General features: G+C 44.7%; 1 protein-coding gene across 1 annotated transcript in view; it reads left to right on the forward strand.

Annotated features, from left to right (window-relative positions):
* The first annotated feature begins 14811 nt into the window (after positions 1-14811).
* The window catches only part of LOC138641650 (uncharacterized), a 38134-nt gene continuing 27309 nt past the window's right edge, over positions 14812-25636 (forward strand). The window contains exon 1 of the mRNA XM_069729211.1: positions 14812-14896. Within this exon, the coding sequence (XP_069585312.1) occupies positions 14861-14896 (36 nt within the window). The 5' untranslated portion in view covers positions 14812-14860. The remainder of the gene's footprint in view (positions 14897-25636) is intronic.

Here is a 25636-nt window from a genome sequence, read left to right on the forward strand (position 1 = left end):
TGCGCTTATTCACCCCCCCAAAAAAAATGCTGAAAATTTTGGGGAAAAAAAGATTAGCAAGTTTTCAAAAAGTTACATTTTCTGCTATTGATATGCCACACGGTGTTGTTCCCTTTCAACTGTTTTTCTTTTTCTTTTTAGCTGCACTGCTCAGGTCTTTGTTGATCAGCTGCAGCGGGCGAGGGCATGTAGATGGTACTGCAGCCAATCACTTCGGCGGCTCAGGCGGTGACCGCAGAGACAGAGCGCGGGACTCAGGATTTTATTTTACACGTCATTAAGTCTACGGACTACAAATAGTTGAAAGAGGACGACCACTGTAAAAAATATCCTGCCTTATTTATGTGGACATTATATATAGTGTATATATGATACGTTACACTTTATTGATCCCGGGGGAAATTACGGTATTACAGCAGCAATACAAACAGCAGTACATAAAATATTAGGACACAAATCTTGCACAGGTATACCAACATTACATAACAAATAAATGTGTGTGGTTCGGGTGTATAAGTCGCTGTTAATTGACCTTCTCCGTATGACACCTCCAATGGAGTTTACTTCCAGGGTGAACCCCCAAATATTTGTAGCTCTCCACAACCTCAACCTCCTGGCCAGCATAGTGACCGGTAAGTAATCCTCCTTTTTCCTTCCATAACTCACCACCATCTCCTTGGTTTTCTTTACATTTAGTTCTAGACAGTCCGGCACCGATCCACAAAGTCAGAAAGCAGCGCTCTATATTCCTGAAGTTGGGTTCACTTCATCCAAGGGGTTAAATGTTGACTATAACTTACAGATATGCGCTTGTTGAAGCTCTGAGATATTGGATGTGGCTCGTGTTCTATATAGGATTGATATAACAATTTTGTTTTATATTTTTTTCTGGTAATTTGTATTTTTTTGTTGGCTGTAGGTTTTAAACATATGGACGACCAAGAGACAAGGGGACTTTGTGTCCTGAATTATATCTGGAATGACCTGGCCCCCCTGCCCCTGCTCCCTGCCCCCTGCCTATGCAGCATCAATCGTAAAAATATGTCATGTTAAACATAATTAAAAAATAACAAAAAACCTGCTATACTCACCCTCCGCCGCCTTTCCCGCTCCTCGCCACGCTCCCGGTATCGCTCCATTGCAAGCGGCAGCTTCCGCTCCCAGGGCTGGTGTGCGACAAGGACCTGCCGTGACGTCACGGTCATGTGACCGCGACGTCATCACAGGTCCTGCTCACACCAGCCCTGGGACCGGAAGCTGCCGCTTGCAATGGAGCGGTCCCGGGAGCGTGGCGAGGAGCGGGAAAGGCGGTGGAGGGTGAGTATAGCAGGACTTCAACGGGCCTTCGGAATGTGAGTATATGTTTTTGTTTTTTTTTAAGTCTCTATACTACGTGGCTCTGTGCTGGGCAATATACTACGTGGCTCTGTGCTGGGCAATATACTACGTGACTGGGCAATATACTATGTGGCTGGACAATATACTCCGTCGCTGTGCAATATATTACGAGGCTGGGCAATATACTACGTGACTGGGCAATATACTACGTGGCTGGGCAATATACTACGTGGCTGGGCAATATACTACGTGACTGGGCAATATGCTACGTGGCTGGGCAATATACTATGTGACTGGGCAATATACTACGTAGCTGGGCAATATACTACGTGACTGGGCAATATACTACGTGGCTGGGCAATATGCTACGTGGCTGGGCAATATACTATGTGACTGGGCAATATACTACGTGGCTGGGCAATATACTACGTGACTGGGCAATATACTACGTGGCTGGGCAATATACTACGTGGCTGGGCAATATACTACGTGACTGGGCAATATACTACGTGGCTGGGCAATATACTATGTGACTGGGCAATATACTCCGTCGCTGTGCAATATACTACGTGACTGGGCAATATACTACGTGGCTGGGCAATATACTACGTGGCTGGGCAATCTACTACGTGACTGGGCAATCTACTACGTGACTGGGCAATATACTACGTGACTGGGCAATATACTACGTGACTGGGCAATATACTATGTGACTGGACAATATACTACGTGGATGGGCAATATACTACGTGGCTGGGCAATATACTACGTGGCTGGGCAATATACTACGTAGCTGGGCAATATACTATGTGGCTGGGCAATATAATACGTGGCTGGGTAATATACTACGTGGCTGGGCAATATACTACGTGGCTGGACAATATACTACGTGGCTGGGCAATATACTCTGTCGCTGTGTAATATACTATGTGGCTGGGCAATATACTACGTGGGCTGTGCAATATACTACGTGGCTGGGCAATATACTACGTGGACATGCATATTTTAGAATACCCGATGCGTTAGAATCGGGCCACCATCTAGTAGTAGTTATAATCTTGTACATAGGAGCAGTATTATAGTAGTTATATTCTTGCACATAGGGGCAGTATTATATTAGTTATATTCTTGTACATAGGGGCAGTATTATAGTAGTTATATTCTTGTACATAGGGGCAGTATTATAGTAGTCATATTCTTGTACATAGGGGCAGTATTATAGTAGTTATATTCTTGTACATGGGGCAGTATTATAGTAGTCATATTCTTGTACATAGGGGCAGTATTATAGTAATTATATTCTTGTATATAGGAGCAGTATTATAGTAGTTATATTCTTGTACAGTCATGGCCAAAAGTATTGACACCCCTGCAATTCTACATAGTAACATAGTTAGTAAGGCCGAAAAAAGACATTTGTCCATCCAGTTCAGCCTATATTCCATCATAATAAATACCCAGATCTACGTCCTTCTACAGAACCTAATAATTGTATGATACAATATTGTTCTGCTCCAGGAAGACATCCAGGCCTCTCTTGAACCCCTCGACTGAGTTCGCCATCACCACCTCCTCAGGCAAGCAATTCCAGATTCTCACTGCCCTAACAGTAAAGAATCCTCTTCTATGTTGGTGGAAAAACCTTCTCTCCTCCAGACGCAAAGAATGCCCCCAAGCAAAGAATGCCCCCCCAAAGAATGCCCCTATTCTGTCAGATAATACTCATTTTCTTCCTGAAAATGATTGCAAACACAAATTATTTTATATTATTATCTTCATTTAATTTGTCTTAACTGAAAAAACACAAAAAGAATTGTCGTAAAGCCAAATTGGATATAATTTCACACCAAACACTGTTCGAAAAATCCTGTGATGCTTCTGTAATTAGTGTAATTAACAGCACCTGTAACTTCCCTGTGGCACCTAACAGGTGTTGGCAATAACTAAATCACACTTGCAGCCAGGTGACATGGATTAAAGTTGACTCAACCTCTGTCCTGTGTCCTTGTGTGAACCACATTGAGCATGGAGAAAAGAAAGAAGACCAAAGAACTGTCTGAGGACTTGAGAAACCAAATTGTGAGGAAGCATGAGCAATCTCAAGGCTACAAGTCCATCTCCAGAGACCTGAATGTTCCTGTGTCTACCGTGCGCAGTGTCATCAAGAAGTGTAAAGCCCATGGCACTGTGGTAACCTCCCTAGATGTGGACAGAAAAGAAAAATTGACAAGAGATTTCAACGCAAGATTGTGCGGATGTTGGATAAACAACCCCGACTAACATCCAAACAAGTTCAAGCTGCCCTGCAGTCCGAGGGTTCAACAGTGTCAACCCGTACTATCCGTCGGCATCTGAATGAAAAGAGACTGTATGGTAGGAGACCCAGGAAGACCCCACTTCTTACCCCGAGACATAAAAAGGCCAGGCTGGAGTTTGCCAAAACTTGCGTGAAAAAGCCTAAAACATTTTGGAAGAATGTTCTCTGGTCAGAAGAGACAAAAGTAGAGCTTTTTGGGCAAAGGCATCAACATAGAGTTTACAGGAGAAAAAAAAGAGGCATTCAAAGAAAAGAACACGGTCCCTACAGTCAAACATGGCGGAGGTTCACTGATGTTTTGGGGTCGCTTTGCTGCCTCTGGCACGGGACTGCTTGACCGTGTGCATGGCATTATGAATTCTGAAGGCTACCAACAAATTTTGCAACATGATGTAGGGCCCAGTGTGAGAAAGCTGGGTCTCCCTCAGAGGTCATGGGTCTTCCAGCAGGACAATGACCCAAGACACACTTCAAAAAGCACTAGAAAATGGTTTGAGAGAAAGCACTGGAGACTTCTAAGGTGGCAGCAATGAGTCCAGACCTGAATCCCATAGACACCTGTGGAGAGATCTAAAAATGGCAGTTTGGAGAAGGCGCCTTCAAATATCAGGGACCTGGAGCAGTTTACCAAAGAAGAATGGTCTAAAATTCCAGCAGAGCATTGTAAGAAACTCATTGATGGTTACCGGAAGCGGTTGGTCGCAGTTATTTTGGCTAAAGGTTGTGCAACCAAGTATTAGGCTGAGGGTGCCAATACTTTTGTCTGGCCCATTTCTGGAGTTTTGTGTGAAATGATCAATGTTTTGCTTGTTGCTTCATTCTCTTTTGTGTTTTTTTCATTTAAGACAAATTAAATGAAGATAATAATACCAAAGAATTTGTGTTTGCAATCATTTTCAGGAAGAAACTGAGTATTATCTGACAGAATTGCAGGGGTGTCAATACTTTTGGCCATGACTGTACATAGGGGCAGTATTATAGTAGTTATATTCTTGTACATAGGAGCAGTATTATAGTAGTTATATTCTTGTAAATAGGGGCAGTATTATAGTAGTTATATTCTTGTACATAGGAGCAGTATTATAGTAGTTATATTCTTGTACATAGGGGCAGTATTATAGTAGTTATATTCTTGTACATAGGGGCAGTATTATAGTAGTTATATTCTTGTACATAGGACCAGTATTATAGTAATATTCTTGTACATAGGAGCAGTATTATAGTAGTTATATTCTTGTACATAGGGACAGTATTATAGTAGTTATATTCTTGTACATAGGGGCAGTATTATAGTAGTTATATTCTTGTACATAGGGGCAGTATTATAGTAGTTATATTCTTGTACATAGGGGCAGTATTATAGTAGTTATATTCTTGTACATAGGAGCAGTATTATAGTAGTTATATTCTTGTACATAGGGGGCAGTATTATAGTAGTTATATTCTTGTACATAGGAGCAGTATTATAGTAGTTATATTCTTGTACATAGGGGCAGTATTATAGTAGTTATATTCTTGTACATAGGGGCAGTATTATAGTAGTTATATTCTTGTACATAGGACCAGTATTATAGTAATATTCTTGTACATAGGAGCAGTATTATAGTAGTTATATTCTTGTACATAGGGGCAGTATTATAGTAGTTATATTCTTGTACATAGGACCAGTATTATAGTAATATTCTTGTACATAGGAGCAGTATTATAGTAGTTATATTCTTGTACATAGGGGCAGTATTATAGTAGTTATATTCTTTACATAGGAGCAGTATTATAGTAGTTATATTCTTGTACATAGGGGCAGTATTATAGTAGTTATTATCTTGTACATATGAGCAGTATTATAGTAGTTATATTCTTGTACATAGGAGCAGTATTATAGTAGTTATATTCTTGTACATAGGAGCAGTATTATAGTAGTTATATTCTTGTACATAGGAGCAGTATTATAGTAGTTATATTCTTGTACATAGGGGCAGTATTATAGTAGTTATATTCTTGTACATAGGGGCAGTATTATAGTAGTTATATTCTTGTACATAGGACCAGTATTATAGTAATATTCTTGTACATAGGAGCAGTATTATAGTAGTTATATTCTTGTACATAGGGACAGTATTATAGTAGTTATATTCTTGTACATAGGGGCAGTATTATAGTAGTTATATTCTTGTACATAGGAGCAGTATTATAGTAGTTATATTCTTGTACATAGGAGCAGTATTATAGTAGTTATATTCTTGTGCATAGGGGCAGTATTATAGTAGTTATATTCTTGTGCATAGGGGCAGTATTATAGTAGTTATATTCTTGTGCATAGGAGCAGTATTATAGTAGTTATATTCTTGTACATAGGGGCAGTATTATAGTAGTTATATTCTTGTACATAGGGGCAGTATTATAGTAGTTATATTCTTGTGCATAGGGGCAGTATTATAGTAGTTATATTCTTGTACATAGGAGCAGTATTATAGTAGTTATATTCTTGTACATAGGGGGCAGTATTATAGTAGTTATATTCTTGTACATAGGGGCAGTATTATAGTAGTTATATTCTTGTACATAGGAGCAGTATTATAGTAGTTATATTCTTGTACATAGGGGCAGTATTATAGTAGTTATATTCTTGTACATAGGGGGCAGTGTTATGGCTGGCAATCAGGCAACACAGCGTGCAGTAATCAGCGCACATACAGAGATCTGGCAATAACCCAAAACAATAGGACGAGCTCTGAGACGTGGAATCTCTGTAGACTGCAGTACCTGATCTATCCTAACACAACTGGAAGCAGCAGTGGATTGCGCCTATCAACTACCTATGCAACTCGGCACTGCCTGAGGAGCTGACTAGCCTGAAGATAGAAATACAAGCCTGACTTACCTCAGAGAAATACCCCAAAGGAATAGGCAGCCCCCACATATAATGACTGTTAGCAAGATGAAAAGACAAACGTAGGAATGAAATAGATTCAGCAAAGTGAGGCCCGATATTCTAGACAGAGCGAGGATAGCAAAGAGAACTATGCAGTCTACAAAAAACCCTAAAACGAAAACCACACAAAGGGGCAAAAAGACCCACCGTGCCGAACTAACAGCACGGCGGTGCACCCCTTTGCTTCTCAGAGCTTCCAGCAAAAGATAATAACAAGCTGGACAGAAAAAAACAGAAAACAAACTAGAAGCACTTATCTAGCAGAGCAGCAGGCCCAAGGAAAGATGCAGTAGCTCAGATCCAACACTGGAACATTGACAAGGAGCAAGGAAGACAGACTCAGGTGGAGCTAAATAGCAAGGCAGCCAACGAGCTCACCAAAACACCTGAGGGAGGAAGCCCAGAGACTGCAATACCACTTGTGACCACAGAAGTGAACTCAGCCACAGAATTCACAACAGTACCCCCCCCTTGAGGAGGGGTCACCGAACCCTCACCAGAACCCCCAGGCCGACCAGGATGAGCCACATGAAAGGCACGAACAAGATCTGGGGCATGGACATCAGAGGCAAAAACCCAGGAATTATCTTCCTGAGCATAACCCTTCCATTTGACCAGATACTGGAGTTTCCGTCTAGAGACACGAGAATCCAAAATCTTCTCCACAATATACTCCAATTCCCCCTCCACCAAAACAGGGGCAGGAGGCTCCACAGATGGAACCATAGGTGCCACGTATCTCCTCAACAACGACCTATGGAATACATTATGTATGGAAAAGGAGTCTGGGAGGGTCAGACGAAAAGACACCGGATTGAGAATCTCAGAAATCCTATACGGACCAATAAAACGAGGTTTAAATTTAGGAGAGGAAACCTTCATAGGTATATGACGAGAAGATAACCAAACCAGATCCCCAACACGAAGTCGGGGTCCCACACGGCGTCTGCGATTAGCGAAAAGCTGAGCCTTCTCCTGGGACAAGGTCAAATTGTCCACTACCTGAGTCCAGATCTGCTGCAACCTGTCCACCACATAATCCACACCAGGACAGTCCGAAGACTCAACCTGTCCTGAAGAGAAACGAGGATGGAACCCAGAATTGCAGAAAAATGGAGAGACCAAGGTAGCCGAGCTGGCCCGATTATTAAGGGCGAACTCAGCCAACGGCAGAAATGACACCCAATCATCCTGGTCAGCGGAAACAAAACATCTCAGATATGTTTCCAAGGTCTGATTGGTTCGTTCGGTCTGGCCATTAGTCTGAGGATGGAAGGCCGAGGAAAAAGATAGGTCAATGCCCATCCTACCACAAAAGGCTCGCCAGAACCTCGAGACAAACTGGGAACCTCTGTCAGAAACAATATTCTCAGGAATGCCATGTAAACGAACCACATGCTGGAAGAACAAAGGCACCAAATCAGAGGAGGAAGGCAATTTAACCAAGGGCACCAGATGGACCATTTTAGAAAAGCGATCACAGACCACCCAAATGACAGACATCTTTTGAGAAACGGGAAGGTCAGAAATGAAATCCATCGAAATATGTGTCCAAGGCCTCTTCGGGACCGGCAAGGGCAAAAGCAACCCACTGGCACGTGAACAGCAGGGCTTAGCCCTAGCACAAATTCCACAGGACTGCACAAAAGCACGCACATCCCGTGACAGAGATGGCCACCAGAAGGATCTAGCAACCAACTCCCTGGTACCAAAGATTCCTGGATGACCGGCCAGCACCGAACAATGAAGTTCAGAGATAACTTTACTAGTCCACCTATCAGGGACGAACAGTTTCTCGGCCGGACAACGATCAGGTTTATTAGCCTGAAATTTCTGCAACACTCTCCGCAAATCAGGGGAGATGGCAGACACAATGACTCCTTCCTTGAGGATACTCGCCGGCTCAGATAACCCCGGAGAGTCGGGCACAAAACTCCTAGACAGAGCATCCGCCTTCACATTTTTAGAGCCCGGAAGGTATGAAATCACAAAATCAAAACGAGCAAAAAATAACGACCAACGGGCCTGTCTAGGATTCAAGCGCTTGGCAGACTCAAGATAAGTAAGGTTCTTATGATCAGTCAAAACCACCACGCGATGCTTAGCACCCTCAAGCCAATGACGCCACTCCTCGAATGCCCACTTCATGGCCAGCAACTCTCGGTTGCCCACATCATAATTACGCTCAGCAGCAGAAAATTTCCTGGAAAAGAAAGCACATGGTTTGAACACTGAGCAACCAGAACCTCTCTGTGACAAAACCGCCCCTGCACCAATCTCAGAAGCATCAACCTCGACCTGGAACGGAAGAGAAACATCAGGTTGACACAACACAGGGGCACAGCAAAAACGACGCTTCAACTCCTGAAAAGCTTCCACGGCAGCAGAAGACCAATTAACCAAATCAGCACCCTTCTTGGTCAAATCGGTCAATGGTCTGGCAATGCTAGAAAAATTACAGATGAAGCGACGATAAAAATTAGCAAAGCCCAGGAATTTCTGCAAACTTTTTAGAGATGTCGGCTGAGTCCAATCCTGGATGGCCTGAACCTTAACCGGATCCATCTCGATAGTAGAAGGGGAAAAGATGAACCCCAAAAATGAAACTTTCTGCACACCGAAGAGACACTTTGATCCCTTCACGAACAAGGAATTAGCACGCAGTACCTGGAAAACCATTCTGACTTGCTTCACATGAGACTCCCAATCATCTGAGAAGATCAAAATGTCATCCAAGTAAACAATCAAGAATTTATCCAGATACTCACGGAAAATGTCATGCATAAAAGACTGAAAAACAGATGGAGCATTGGCAAGTCCGAACGGCATCACCAGATACTCAAAATGACCCTCGGGCGTATTAAATGCCGTTTTCCATTCATCTCCCTGCCTGATTCTCACCAGATTATACGCACCACGAAGATCAATCTTAGTAAACCAACTAGCCCCCTTAATCCGAGCAAACAAGTCAGAAATCAATGGCAAGGGATACTGAAACTTAACAGTGATCTTATTAAGAAGGCGGTAATCAATACACGGTCTTAGCGAACCATCCTTCTTGGCTACAAAAAAGAACCCTGCTCCCAATGGTGACGACGATGGGCGAATATGTCCCTTCTCCAGGGACTCCTTCACATAACTGCGCATAGCGGTGTGTTCAGGTACGGACAAATTAAATAAACGACCCTTAGGGAATTTACTACCAGGAATCAAATCGATAGCACAATCACAATTCCTATGCGGAGGAAGGGCATCAGACTTGGACTCTTCAAATACATCCTGAAAGTCCGACAAGAACTCTGGGATGTCAGAAGGAATGGATGACGAAATAGACAAAAATGGAACATCACCATGTACTCCCTGACAACCCCAGCTGGTTACCGACATAGAGTTCCAATCCAATACTGGATTATGGGTTTGTAGCCATGGCAACCCCAACACGACCACATCATGCAAATTATGCAGTACCAAAAAGCGAATAACTTCCTGATGTGCAGGAGCCATGCACATGGTCAGCTGGGCCCAGTACTGAGGCTTATTCTTGGCCAGAGGTGTAGCATCAATTCCTCTCAACGGAATAGGACACCGCAAAGGCTCCAAGAAAAATCCACAACGTTTAGCATAATCCAAATCCATCAGATTCAGGGCAGCGCCTGAATCCACAAACGCCATGACAGAATATGATGACAAAGAGCACATTAAGGTAATGGACAAAAGGAATTTGGACTGTACAGTACCAATAACGGCAGAGCTATCGAACCGCCTAGTGCGTTTAGGACAATTAGAAATAGCATGAGTAGAATCACCACAATAGAAACACAGTCTGTTCAGACGTCTGTGTTCGTGCCGTTCTACTTTAGTCATAGTCCTGTCGCACTGCATAGGCTCAGGCTTACTCTCAGACAATACCGCCAGATGGTGCACAGATTTACGCTCGCGCAAGCGACGACCGATCTGAATGGCCAAGGACATAGACTCATTCAAACCAGCAGGCATAGGAAATCCCACCATTACATCCTTAAGAGCTTCAGAGAGACCCTTTCTGAACAAAGCCGCTAGTGCAGATTCATTCCACAGAGTGAGTACTGACCATTTTCTAAATTTCTGACAATATACTTCTACATCATCCTGACCCTGGCATAAAGCCAGCAGATTTTTCTCAGCTTGATCCACTGAATTAGGCTCATCGTAAAGCAATCCCAGCGCCTGGAAAAATGCATCAACATTACTCAATGCAGAATCTCCTGGTGCAAGAGAAAACGCCCAGTCCTGTGGGTCGCCGCGCAAAAAAGAAATAATAATCAAAACCTGTTGAATAGGATTACCAGAAGAATGAGGTTTCAAGGCCAAAAATAGCTTACAATTATTTCTGAAGCTCAGGAACTTAGTTCTGTCACCAAAAAACAAATCAGGAATCGGAATTCTTGGTTCTAGCATCGATTTCTGATCAATAGTATCTTGAATCTTTTGTACATTTACAACGAGATTATCCATTGAGGAGCACAGAGCCTGAATATCCATGTCCACAGCTGTGTCCTGAAGCACTCTAATGTCTAGGGGAAAAAAAAGACTGAAGACAGAGCTAAGAAAAAAAAATGATGTCAGGATTTCTTTTTTCCCTCTATTGGGAATCATTGGTGTGGCTCCTTGTACTGTTATGGCTGGCAATCAGGCAACACAGCGTGCAGTAATCAGCGCACATACAGAGATCTGGCAATAACCAAAAACAATAGGACGAGCTCTGAGACGTGGAATCTCTGTAGACTGCAGTACCTGATCTATCCTAACACAACTGGAAGCAGCAGTGGATTGCGCCTATCAACTACCTATGCAACTCGGCACTGCCTGAGGAGCTGACTAGCCTGAAGATAGAAATACAAGCCTGACTTACCTCAGAGAAATACCCCAAAGGAATAGGCAGCCCCCACATATAATGACTGTTAGCAAGATGAAAAGACAAACGTAGGAATGAAATAGATTCAGCAAAGTGAGGCCCGATATTCTAGACAGAGCGAGGATAGCAAAGAGAACTATGCAGTCTACAAAAAACCCTAAAACGAAAACCACACAAAGGGGCAAAAAGACCCACCGTGCCGAACTAACAGCACGGCGGTGCACCCCTTTGCTTCTCAGAGCTTCCAGCAAAAGATAATAACAAGCTGGACAGAAAAAACAGAAAACAAACTAGAAGCACTTATCTAGCAGAGCAGCAGGCCCAAGGAAAGAAGCAGTAGCTCAGATCCAACACTGGAACATTGACAAGGAGCAAGGAAGACAGACTCAGGTGGAGCTAAATAGCAAGGCAGCCAACGAGCTCACCAAAACACCTGAGGGAGGAAGCCCAGAGACTGCAATACCACTTGTGACCACAGAAGTGAACTCAGCCACAGAATTCACAACAGGGCAGTATTATAGTAGTTATATTATTGTACATAGGGGCAGTATTATAGTAGTTATATTCTTGTACATAGAGGCAGTATTATAGTAGTTATATTCTTGTATATAGGGGCAGTATTATAGTAGTTATATTCTTGTATATAGGGGCAGTATTATAGTAGTTATATTCTTGTATATAGGGGCAGTATTATAGTAGTTATATTCTTGTACATAGGGGGCAGTATTATAGTAGTTATATTCTTGTACATAGGAGCAGTATTATAGTAGTTATATTCTTGTACATAGGAGCAGTATTATAGTAGTTATATTCTTGTATATAGGGGCAGTATTATAGTAGTTATATTCTTGTATATAGGGGCAGTATTATAGTAGTTATATTCTTGTACATAGGGGCAGTATTATAGTAGTTATATTCTTGTACATAGGGGCAGTATTATAGTAGTTATATTCTTGTGCATAGGAGCAGTATTATAGTAGTTATATTCTTGTACATAGGGGCAGTATTATAGTAGTTATATTCTTGTACATAGGGGCAGTATTATAGTAGTTATATTCTTGTACATAGGGGGCAGTATTATAGTAGTTATATTCTTGTACATAGGGGGCAGTATTATAGTAGTTACATTCTTGTACATAGGAGCAGTATTATAGTAGTTATATTCTTGTACATAGGAGCAGTATTATAGTAGTTATATTCTTGTACATAGGGGCAGTATTATAGTAGTTATATTCTTGTATATAGGGGCAGTATTATAGTAGTTATATTCTTGTACATAGGGGCAGTATTATAGTAGTTATATTCTTGTACATAGGAGCAGTATTATAGTAGTTATATTCTTGTACATAGGGGCAGTATTATAGTAGTTATATTCTTGTACATAGGAGCAGTATTATAGTAGTTATATTCTTGTACATAGGAGCAGTATTATAGTAGTTATATTCTTGTACATAGGAGCAGTATTATAGTAGTTATATTCTTGTACATAGGGGCAGTATTATAGTAGTTATATTCTTGTACATAGGAGCAGTATTATAGTAGTTATATTCTTGTACATAGGAGCAGTATTATAGTAGTTATATTCTTGTATATAGGGGCAGTATTATAGTGTTATATTCTTGTACATAGGAGCAGTATTATAGTAGTTATATTCTTGTACATAGGAGCAGTATTATAGTAGTTATATTCTTGTACATAGGGGCAGTATTATAGTAGTTATATTCTTGTACATAGGAGCAGTATTATAGTAGTTATATTCTTATACATAGGGGCAGTATTATAGTAGTTATATTCTTGTACATAGGAGCAGTATTATAGTAGTTATATTCTTGTACATAGGAGCAGTATTATAGTAGTTATATTCTTGTACATAGGAGCAGTATTATAGTAGTTATATTCTTGTACATAAGGGCAGTATTATAGTAGTTATATTCTTGTACATAGGAGCAGTATTATAGTAGTTATATTCTTGTACATAGGGAGCAGTATTATAGTAGTTATATTCTTGTATATAGGGGCAGTATTATAGTAGTTATATTCTTGTATATAGGGGCAGTATTATAGTAGTTATATTCTTGTACGTAGGGGCAGTATTATAGTAGTTATATTCTTGTACATAGGGGCAGTATTATAGTAGTTATATTCTTGTACATAAGGGCAGTATTATAGTAGTTATATTCTTGTACATAGGAGCAGTATTATAGTAGTTATATTCTTGTACATAGGGGCAGTATTATAGTAGTTATATTGTACATAGGAGCAGTATTATAGTAGTTATATTCTTGTATATAGGAGCAGTATTATAGTAGTTATATTCTTGTACATAAGGGCAGTATTATAGTAGTTATATTCTTGTACATAGGAGCAGTATTATAGTAGTTATATTCTTGTACATAGGAGCAGTATTATAGTAGTTATATTGTACATAGGGGCAGTATTATAGTAGTTATATTCTTGTACATAGGGGGCAGTATTATAGTAGTTATATTCTTGTACATAGGAGCAGTATTATAGTAGTTATATTCTTGTACATAGGGGGCAGTATTATAGTAGTTATATTCTTGTACATAGGGGCAGTATTATAGTAGTTATATTCTTGTATATAGGGGCAGTATTATAGTAGTTATATTCTTGTACATAGGGGCAGTATTATAGTAGTTATATTCTTGTATATAGGGGCAGTATTATAGTAGTTATAGTCTTGTACATAGGGGCAGTATTATAGTAGTTATATTGTACATAGGAGCAGTATTATAGTAGTTATATTGTACATAGGGGCAGTATTACATGAGCATATTATTTATTTAGTACTATGTATGTATACTGTATGTCTCACGTGATCTCAGTTTGGTCCCAGCATGCAGGGGTTAACAGCACTATACATTATACTTCCCTTTACCGCTCAGAGATAAATCACGTGACTGGAGTCAGGTTTCCAGAGTGACTAATCTCATCCGGGGATTTTGTTTCCTTCTCTCCGCCCTCTGTTTATTGTTCTCCGAGTCTCCGCCTCTGATTTTATCCAATCGAGACCGTGCTGCCCTTCCCCCACAATGTAACACTACCCGCCTTTTCCTGTGGAAACAATGTGACTCCGCCTTTTAGCATCCACCAATCGCTTGAGACTTCACGCGCTTCAGATTAGTCGACTCATCCTGGCTCCGCCTTTCGCCTTCGTCCAATCCCCTATCACTTTCTGTTCTCCCGCCTCATTTTAATCCCGCCTTTCTCATTGCGCCAATCGCCTGTCGCTGGCTGTCTCCGCCCCGCTCTTGTTCCCACCTCCCCCTTTAGCGGCTCCTCCTCCGCCTCTGATCGCTCCTCCCTTCGGTTCTCGCCCATTATTCGGGCTGTAGTCGGTGACCGGGGACGGCGGAACATGGAGCGCCCGTTGGTTTCGGAGAGTCTGGCGCAGGTAGGACCGGGCGCGGCGTCCTGGTGTGGGCGGAGCGGCGCAGCTTTGTTCCGTGCGGCGTTATCTATAGGAACCGCCATAGACGCGGAGCGGAGGGGTTTATCTTGTGTGGGGGGAGCAGCTGTTCCCGGAGCGTCCTGCAGGGGGCACTAGCGTGAGCGCTCCCTATACAATCTATGGGGCCCTGATCTACATAGAAATGGATGAGCCCGTGTGGGTCCAGAACTGCCCGGCAGCCATACCATAGAGTGTATAGGGGCGTCCTGTATACATGGCTGGAGCTGCACAGAACCCCCATATACAGAACTGCCCGGCAGCCGTACCATAGAGTCTATAGGGGCGTCCTGTATACATGGCTGGAGCTGTACAGAACCCCCATATACAGAACTGCCCAGCAGCCGTACCATAGAGTCTATAGGGGCGTCCTGTATACATGGCTGGTGCTGCACAGAACCCCATATACAGAACTGCCCAGCAGCCGTACCATAGAGTGTATAGGGGCGTCCTGTATACATGGCTGGTGCTGCACAGAACCCCATATACAGAACTGCCCGGCAGCCGTACCATAGAGTCTATAGGGGCGTCCTGTATACATGGCTGGTGCTGCACAGAACCCCATATACAGAACTGCCCGGCAGCCGTACCATAGAGTGTATAGGGGCGTCCTGTATACATGGCTGGAGCTGTACAGAACCCCCATATACAGAACTGCCCAGCAGCCGTACCATAGAGTCTATAGGGGCGTCCTATATACATGGCTGGAGCTGCACAGAACCCCCATATACAGAACTGCCCGGCAGCCGTACCATAGAGTCTATAGGGGCGTCCTGTATACATGGCTGGAGCTGTACAGAACCCCCATATACAGAACTGCCCAGCAGCCGTACCATAGAGTCTATAGGGGCGTCCTATATACATGGCTGGAGCTGTACAGAACCCCCATATACAGAACTGCCCAGCAGCCGTACCATAGAGTGTATAGGGGCGTCCTGTATACATGGCTGGTGCTGCACAGAACCCCCATATACAGAACTGCCCAGCAGCCGTACCATAGAGTGTATAGGGGCGTCCTGTATACATGGCTGGTGCTGCACAGAACCCCCATATACAGAACTGCCCGGCAGCCATACCATAGAGTGTATAGGGGCGTCCTGTATACATGGCTGGTGCTGCACAGAACCCCATATACAGAACTGCCCGGCAGCCGTACCATAGAGTCTATAGGGGCGTCCTGTATACATGGCTGGAGCTGTACAGAACCCCCATATACAGAACTGCCCGGCAGCCGTACCATAGAGTGTATAGGGGCGTCCTGTATACATGGCTGGTGCTGCACAGAACCCCCCCCATATACAGAACTGCCCGGCAGCTGTACCATAGAGTGTATAGGGGCGTCCTGTATACATGGCTGGTGCTGCACAGAACCCCCATATACAGAACTGCCCGGCAGCCATACCATAGAGTGTATAGGGGCGTCCTGTATACATGGCTGGTGCTGCACAGAACCCCCCCCATATACAGAACTGCCCGGCAGCTGTACCATAGAGTGTATAGGGGCGTCCTGAATACATGGCTGGAGCTGTACAGAACCCCCATATACAGAACTGCCCGGCAGCCGTACCATAGAGTGTATAGGGGCGTCCTGTATACATGGCTGGTGCTGCACAGAACCCCCATATACAGAACTGCCCGGCAGCCGTACCATAGAGTCTATAGGGGCGTCCTGTATACATGGCTGGTGCTGCACAGAACCCCCCCATATACAGAACTGCCCGGCAGCCGTACCATAGAGTGTATAGGGGCGTCCTGTATACATGGCTGGTGCTGCACAGAACCCCCATATACAGAACTGCCCGGCAGCCGTACCATAGAGTCTATAGGGACGTCCTGTATACATGGCTGGAGCTGCACAGAACCCCCATATACAGAACTGCCCAGCAGACGTACCATAGAGTCTATAGGGACGTCCTGTATACATGGCTGGAGCTGTACAGAACCCCCATATACAGAACTGCCCGGCAGCCGTACCATAGAGTGTATAGGGGCGTCCTGTATACATGGCTGGAGCTGCACAGAACCCCCCCCCCATATACAGAACTGCCCGGCAGCCGTACCATAGAGTGTATAGGGGCGTCCTGAATACATGGCTGGAGCTGCACAGAACCCCCATATACAGAACTGCCCGGCAGCCGTACCATAGAGTCTATAGGGACGTCCTGTATACATGGCTGGAGCTGTACAGAACCCCCATATACAGAACTGCCCAGCAGCCATACCATAGAGTGTATAGGGGCGTCCTGTATACATGGCTGGAGCTGCACAGAACCCCCATATACAGAACTGCCCGGCAGCCGTACCATAGAGTCTATAGGGGCGTCCTGTATACATGGCTGGAGCTGCACAGAACCCCCCCCATATACAGAACTGCCCGGCAGCCGTACCATAGAGTGTATAGGGGCGTCCTGTATACATGGCTGGTGCTGCACAGAACCCCATATACAGAACTGCCCGGCAGCCATACCATAGAGTCTATAGGGGCGTCCTGTATACATGGCTGGTGCTGCACAGAACCCCCCCATATACAGAACTGCCCAGCAGCCATACCATAGAGTCTATAGGGGCGTCCTGTATACATGGCTGGTGCTGCACAGAACCCCCCCATATACAGAACTGCCCAGCAGCCATACCATAGAGTCTATAGGGGCGTCCTGTATACATGGCTGGTGCTGCACAGAACCCCATATACAGAACTGCCCAGCAGCCGTACCATAGAGTCTATAGGGGCGTCCTGTATACATGGCTGGAGCTGCACAGAACCCCCCCATATACAGAACTGCCCAGCAGCCATACCATAGAGTGTATAGGGGCGTCCTGTATACATGGCTGGTGCTGCACAGAACCCCCATATACAGAACTGCCCGGCAGCCGTACCATAGAGTCTATAGGGGCGTCCTGTATACATGGCTGGTGCTGCACAGAACCCCCCCATATACAGAACTGCCCAGCAGCCATACCATAGAGTGTATAGGGGCGTCCTGTATACATGGCTGGTGCTGCACAGAACCCCATATACAGAACTGCCCGGCAGCCATACCATAGAGTCTATAGGGGCGTCCTATATACATGGCTGGTTCTGCACAGAACCCCCCCCCCCATGTACAGAACTGCCCAGCAGCCGTACCATAGAGTGTATAGGGGCGTCCTGTATACATAATAATAATAATCTTTATTTTTATATAGCGCTAACATATTCCGCAGCGCTTTACAGGTTGCACACATTATCATTGCTGTCCCCGATGGGGCTCACAATCTAGAATCCCTATCAGTATGTCTTTGGAATGTGGGAGGAAACCGGAGAACCCGGAGGAAACCCACGCAAACACGGGGAGAACATACAAACTCTTTGCAGATGTTGTCCTGGATGGGATTAGAACCCAGGACTCCAGCGCTGCAAGGCTGCTGTGCTAACCACTGCGCCACCGTGCTTCCCCATGGCTGGTGCTGCACAGAACCCCCCCCATATACAGAACTGCCCAGCAGCCGTACCATAGAGTGTATAGGGGCATCCTGTGTACATGGCTGGTGCTGCACAGAACCCCCCATATTGCATAAAAGAAAGCTCGCTCTTTTTGTCTTTCTCTGTATTTGTGACTTTTTGCAAAATCCTTCAAAATGTGACATTTGTCTACAGCTGCACAGAAATAAAATAAAAAAAATCTAATATATAATTGCCTAGAATACTACTTCCTGCAATTTGTGCCAACTTCCGTGGCTTTGTCCGGAGCTAATGTCCGGAGCTAATGTCCGGAGCTAATGTCCGGAGCTAATGTCCGGAGCTAATGTCCGGAGCTAATGTCCGGAGCTAATGTCCGGAGCTAATGTGCGGAGCTAATGTGCGGAGCTAATGTGCGGAGCTAATGTCCGGAGCTAATGTCCGGAGCTAATGTCCGGAGCTAATGTCCGGAGCTAATGTCCGGAGCTAATGTCCGGAGATAAGTGACGTCAACAGTGTCCAGTGTCTGATTGGTTGCCGCCTGCTGCGAGCGACCAATCAGAAACGTGCCGTACTGTGACACACTCCGCCCACCATTTTGGTGTGATTTTTGAATTTTTACCTCACAGCAAGTTTCTACTGCGTGGAGGCGGCCCAGTGACGTTGCTCTTCAAGCTCCTGCCGAATTTCGTCAAAAAAATGATAATACCATTTACCAAAACTATATATATTTAGTTGTGAAGTGGTTCAGTGACATTTTCACACCAATTTTGAACTTTTGTTTGGTGTTTTCTCCATATACTGCCTATTATTTTTGTTCTTTCTTACTATTATTTATTAATTGTATTATTCTTACATTTGAATAAATAAAGTATATATGGATTCTAGACTCCCGATTCTTTAGAATCGGGCTGCCATCTAGTATATATATAAAGAAATAACATAAAACTCCACCAAATACCTTAATGCAGACTGGGACTGATTGGCCCAAAAATGCCACCAATAGCAAAGTCATGATTCTGCAAACATCTGGAGAAGTAAAGGACTCAACGAAAAGGCTGAAAAGAGAAGGAAAACGTATAAAGTAGCGCAAAATAAATAACAAATAAGGCGCAAACGATAACGCGGAACAAATGACTCCAGAGAAACGGCAGCGATGGATCAGCACCTGTGCCCGGGGCCCGACGTGTCGCCTCCTGTGCCCGGGGCCCGACGTGTCGCCTCCTGTGCCCGGGGCCCGACGTGTCGCCTCCTGTGCCCGGGGCCCGACGTGTCGCCTCCTGTGCCCGGGGCCCGACGTGTCGCCTCCTGTGCCCGGGGCCCGACGTGTCGCCTCCTGTGCCCGGGGCCCGACGTGTCGCCTCCTGTGCCCGGGGCCCGACGTGTCGCCTCCTGTGCCCGGGGCCCGACGTGTCGCCTCCTGTGCCCGGGGCCCGACGTGTCGCCTCCTGTGCCCGGGGCCCGACGTGTCGCCTCCTGTGCCCGGGGCCCGACGTGTCGCCTCCTGTGCCCGGGGCCCGACGTGTCGCCTCCTGTGCCCGGGGCCCGACGTGTCGCCTCCTGTGCCCGGGGCCCGACGTGTCGCCTCCTCTGCCCGGGGCCCGACGTGTCGCCTCCTCTGCCCGGGGCCCGACGTGTCGCCTCCTCTGCCCGGGGCCCGACGTGTCGCCTCCTCTGCCCGGGGCCCGACGTGTCGCCTCCTGTGCCCGGGGCCCGACGTGTCGCCTCCTGTGCCCGGGGCCCGACGTGTCGCCTCCTCTGCCCAGGGCGCCGTGATGTCCGGGCCCCAGTGCCAGAATTCCCGTCCTGTCACCACTCAGACACTTTGGACTGATAATGAACATTCTTTATAGTTGGATCATCTTTGTTAGGCTATGTGCACACGTTCAGGAATTCTTGCAGAAATTTCCTGAGCAAAACTGGACATTTTCTGCAAGAAATCCGCATGCGTTTTTTTACCGTGTTTTTGGTGCGGTTTTTTTTTTTTTTTTTTTTTGCTGATTTTTCCGGAGGTTCCCAATGCAATAATATAATGGGAAATCCACAAAAAAAATCCGCAAAATTAATGAACATGCTGCGTTTTTTTACCGCGATGTTTTTTTTTTTTCGCGGAAAAAAAAACGCATCATGTGCACAAAAATTGCGGAATGCTATCTAAATGATGAGATGCGTAATGTATGCATTTTTTTCACGTTTTTATAGCAAAAAACGCAAAAAATGCCTTACATTTACTGTATAGTTTGCTGACATTGTGAATGTCACCTGTTATTAGAGAGTCCACAACTTGTGATACAGTCATGGCCAAAAGTATTGACACCCCTGCAATTCTGTTAATTCTGTTTTTTCATTTAAGACAAATTAAATGAAGATGATAGTAACAAATAATTTGTGTTTGCAATAATTTTCAGGAAGAAACTGAGTATTATCTGACAGAATTGCAGGGGTGTCAGTAGTTTTGGCCATGACTGTATATAGGAATCCTTTTCTTCAGTGAAGCTCCTCCTTCTTGTCTATATCCTTAGATTGCGGATTGAGCGTCTGTCCTCACTAATATTTTCAGCTGTCCAAGTTCTGACTCTCTGGTTGCTGTCGTCAGTACAATATCATCAATCTATAAACCCCCAAATAACTGCAGTGTAAAGCATGGAGGAGCAGCAGCAGTCAGAGCCTTTGCTAAAGCCGGAGGTAGATTTTCAGCCATGCTGTGTCCCACTGGAACAGAGCTGCAGGGTGAAGGATGGAATAAGCACTGCATGACCAGAGGCCGGTGATGGAGTCTGCTCTCTTCAGCCTGAAGGTTTCCAGATTGCCAAGAAAAATGATGAAAATAAATTTCTTCAATTTTTATTATAATATTCGCCATATCAGCAAAAATCACTGAACTTCCCCTTCCTATTATTATTTTTGCTTTTATAGAGGTCTGATCTCTATTTTTCCAGCACAAACCTCCAAACCCACCCACATTTAGTTGCAAACTTTTGACTTCCTGCAGCCACCACTAGGGGGAGCTCACCTTATACTGTTATTATGGAGTACCGTAATTACCAGTATATAGCCATTGTGCAGGGCGCTCCCCCTAGTGGTGGCTGTGGGAACGTATAATATTTATCAAGGATTTGTCTGTGCAGTAGATTTGGAGCTTCTGGAAAAAAAAGAAGCTAAAAATAACATGAGGTTTTGATGCTGTGAGGTGGAACAGACATTTGACATCACCCCTGAGATGTAACCGCACGACCAAAGACTGAATGACGGATCCTTTACCACCCCGAAACTTGCATCAGCCCAAGTGTCAACACCTCTTAAAGGGACTCTGTCACCTGAATTTGGAGGGAACAATCTTCAGCCATAGGGGCGGGGTTTTCGGGTGTTTGATTCACCCTTTCCTTACCCGCAGGCTGCAATCTTGTCTTGCGCAGGCGTGTACTATGGAGGACAGAGAATGAACTTCAATTCAATATTGCAGCCAACATGCAGCCGGCGGGTAAGGAAAGGGTGAATCAAACACCCGAAAACCCCGCCCCTATGGCTGAAGATTGTTCCCTCCAAATTCAGGTGACAGTGTCCCTTTAAACCATTGCAGATCGACTTCTTGTTTTGTGGAATGAGCACTAAATCTGTTCTGTCTGTGTAAGTCTATGTTCACACATTGCGATTTTGCTGCATTTCTTTTCTGCAGGCAAAACCTCTCTTGGCAGTAAAGAAACTGCTGACAAATAGTAGGTTTTGCTTTTTTTTTTTTGTCTCATGTGCATGCTCATAAAGTTTAGCTACGCCCCCCTTAAATAAAAAGGGGGGCGTAGCTAGCTGAAGAGCCCGGCGTTGCCTGGGCATAGTAAATATCTGTGTGTTAATGTTATCATAGTCCTAGCAAGAACACAGGCTATAAGTCACTTCAAAAACTCAAAATAAATCACATATTCTATCGTGTAATACCACAACAGAAACCGAAGTGAAATGAAAGGGGATGATATTTTTTAAAAAAGTAGTAATTTTATTGAAACACAATTTAAACAGTAATATAAAACATTAGACATGGGGAGAAAACGCAAAGGGAAGGAGGGGGTTTAAACCACCAGACTAGAGAGAACGAGACTGCACTGACCCAAAGAGGACTAGACAAATGTTTAGATCACTAACAATACTATAGGATGGTAATAAAGTATGAAAATTAGAGCAAACTAGATGACCTCATGCAAAGTTATCTGGATGTAGTACAAGGTGCGACCCCCTAAGGCATAGAAATATCCTATAAATGGATAGAAATAACCAGGCACCAGGTAACAGGTAAGTATCAATCTATCCCAAATACAAGGCAAGAAAGGACCTGCTAATGTAAAGGCGAATACTACCTTAATAGGGTGCAACAATGAAAACCTGCCAAAATAGGGTAAAGTAGCCAGGGAGTACATTACCTGTAATTAAATGCGAAGGTATCTAGTGCAGGAGGGAAAGTGCAGCCGCGGTTCCCATGCGCCCGACAAGCGCTGTTTCGCCGTAGCTTCTTCAATAGGGGCGAGGACACGGAGGTGCTGGTAAAACAGACCGTGTGGTCAAGTCAATAGTAGAAGAAAAAATAATTCAATCCAGGAAAACACAGCTGGACGCGGGATGCGCCGCTGACCCCCGGACACAGGACAGAGCAGGACAGCTCCACATGCTGCGGCCCACCCTAAGCAGGATCCCTCTATTTATGCCACAGGAGCATTCACTGGACCCATTATAAGGACTTCTTTATACGCTGCGGCTCACCCTAAACAGGACCCCTCTACCTACACCACAGGAGCAATTATTGGACCCACTATAAGGTTATGCCTTAAAAGGACCATTGTCTTGCCTTCTATCACTGCCACTCCTATGTCTGTGTATCAAAAGAGTTAAGCAACCCCATGAATAAGACCCGGGAGGGTCAAAACGTCGGGTTTCTATCTACGAATTATCACAGTGGCAATTGTTGACTTGTTTTCTTGAATAAATCTGGCATATACCTTTTTGCATCATACCAGTTTCGAGTGTGCGGTATTTTTTCTTCTGCTCTCGGGGTCCAGACGTGTGGCTGTAGCTGCGACGGGGCAGATGCCAATCCCGGACATACACACATTCAGCTTTATATATTAGATTACACACTATATAATTGTCTAAGGGTCACTTCCGTCTGTCTGTCACTGACATCCATTGGTCGCGGCCTCTGTCTTTCATGGAAATCCAAGTCGCTGATTGGTCGTGGCTGTTTTGCCGCGACCAATCAGCGACAGGCACAGTCCGGAAGAAAATGGCCGCTCCTTCCTCCCCGCAGTCAGTGCCCAGCGCCCGCATATTCCCCTCTGGTCAGCGCTCACAGTGTTAATGGCAGCGTTGACCGCCGTGTAACACACTCGGTTAATGCTGCTATTAACCCTGTGAGACCAACTTCTTAGTATTCATGCTGCCTATGCCGCATCAATAGTAAAAAGATCTAATGTTAAAAATAATTAAAAAAAAAATAAAAAATCATTATATACTCACCGTCCGTCGACCCCCTCGGATCCACAACAGGCCTTTCCCGCTCGCGATGCTCCGGTAACGGGTCCATGCTGCGATCTCGCGAGACCGCAGTGCACTCTTGGGACCGGAGCGCGCGAGGACCATCGGTAACCGGCCGCTTCGATTGGGAGGCTCCGGAAGGTGAGTATATAACTATTTTTTTATTTTAATTCTTTTTTTAAGAGGGATATGGTGCATACTACGTGGCTGGGCAATATACTACGTGGCTGGGCAGTATACTACGTGGTCACACAGGGTTAATAGCAGTGTTAATGGAGTGCGTTACACCGCTGTAACGGGGTCTACCGTGCTGGAGTACCTCTTTCAGTACCACCCAGTGTTTCCGGAGGTCCGCTCTGCTTTGGCTGGAGTCTGAATGAAGGACGCTGGCTGGAATTCCTTGGGTACATGGGCGCATATAAAAGATCACTGCTTCTCCACGTATTTCCAGTCTGACAACACTTTACTCACAGGACACAGAATATATCACACAGATACAGAGGGCAGGCCAATAGAAAAGCGGCAGGCCAGACATACATTACAATAGCCGCAGGTGGCCGGAGCCTGCCGATATTTACTGTGGGAATTACAAAGGTGGGGGGCGGACAAAAGGGGAATATCGTGTCCCCTCTGCCCAGGGGCGCAGCCTGTGGGCTGATGTATTAGGGACACGCATCTCACATGGAACCTATTATACATACATATAACTGCACAACATATTCTGGGTGCTGAGTGGTTCCGTAACACTTAACAACCGCGGTCCATTAGCGCTGCCATTAACCCTGTGTGAGCACTGACTGGAGGGGAGTATGGAGCGGGCACTGACTGGGGAAGAAGGAGCGGCCATGTTCTGCCGGACTGCGCCCGTCGCTGATTGGTCGTGGGCGTTTTGCAACGACAAATCAGTGACTTGGATTCCATGACAGACAGAGGCCGCGACCAATGAATATCCGTGACAGACAGACGGAAGTGACCCTTAGACAATAATATAGTAGATGAACTCGTAATCACCTGGAGAACCATAATGACAGCTCAGTTTTAGCATTTAGTGAACCCAGCAACAAAAAAAAACCCAAACTGTGGGATTGCACTTTTTTTTTTGCAATTTCATCGCACTTGGAATTTTTTTCCGTTTCCGGTACACAATATGGTAAAACCAATGGTGTCTTTCAAAAATACAACTTGTCCCGCAAAAAAATAAGCCCTCACATGGCCACATTGACTGAAAAATCAAAAAAGTTATGGCTCTGGGAAGAAGAGGAGCGAAAATACCTCTGGTCAATGAAGGGGTTAAAATTTGGATATTAAAAAAAACTGCAGCAAAAAATGCAATATATGAACATAGCCTAATCCTACTTACGAGAGGGCTTTTTTTTTTTAATTGTATGATACAAAATTATCGATGTGCAGTTACACTGCACAATTGTCGTTCCTGAGAGCACTGATGTCCCGATAATCGTGCAGTGTAAATGGGCTGCTCCAACCGGCCGACTCGCAAGTAAAACTCTCATTCGTTGGGTCAAATCTTTTCTTTGGTTGAACAAAACCTCATTCTGTGTAACCAGTATAGCCTGAAATTGTTCTCTCCAGCACATCATCCTGTGTAACCAGTATAGCCTGAAATTGTTCTCGGCAGCACATCGTCCTGCGTAACCAGTATAGCCTGAAATTGTTCTCGGCAGCACATCGTCCTGCGTAACCAGTATAGCCAGAAATTGTTCTCGGCA

Source organism: Ranitomeya imitator, chromosome 6, assembly GCF_032444005.1.
Source record: "Ranitomeya imitator isolate aRanImi1 chromosome 6, aRanImi1.pri, whole genome shotgun sequence".
NCBI lineage: Eukaryota > Metazoa > Chordata > Amphibia > Anura > Dendrobatidae > Ranitomeya > Ranitomeya imitator.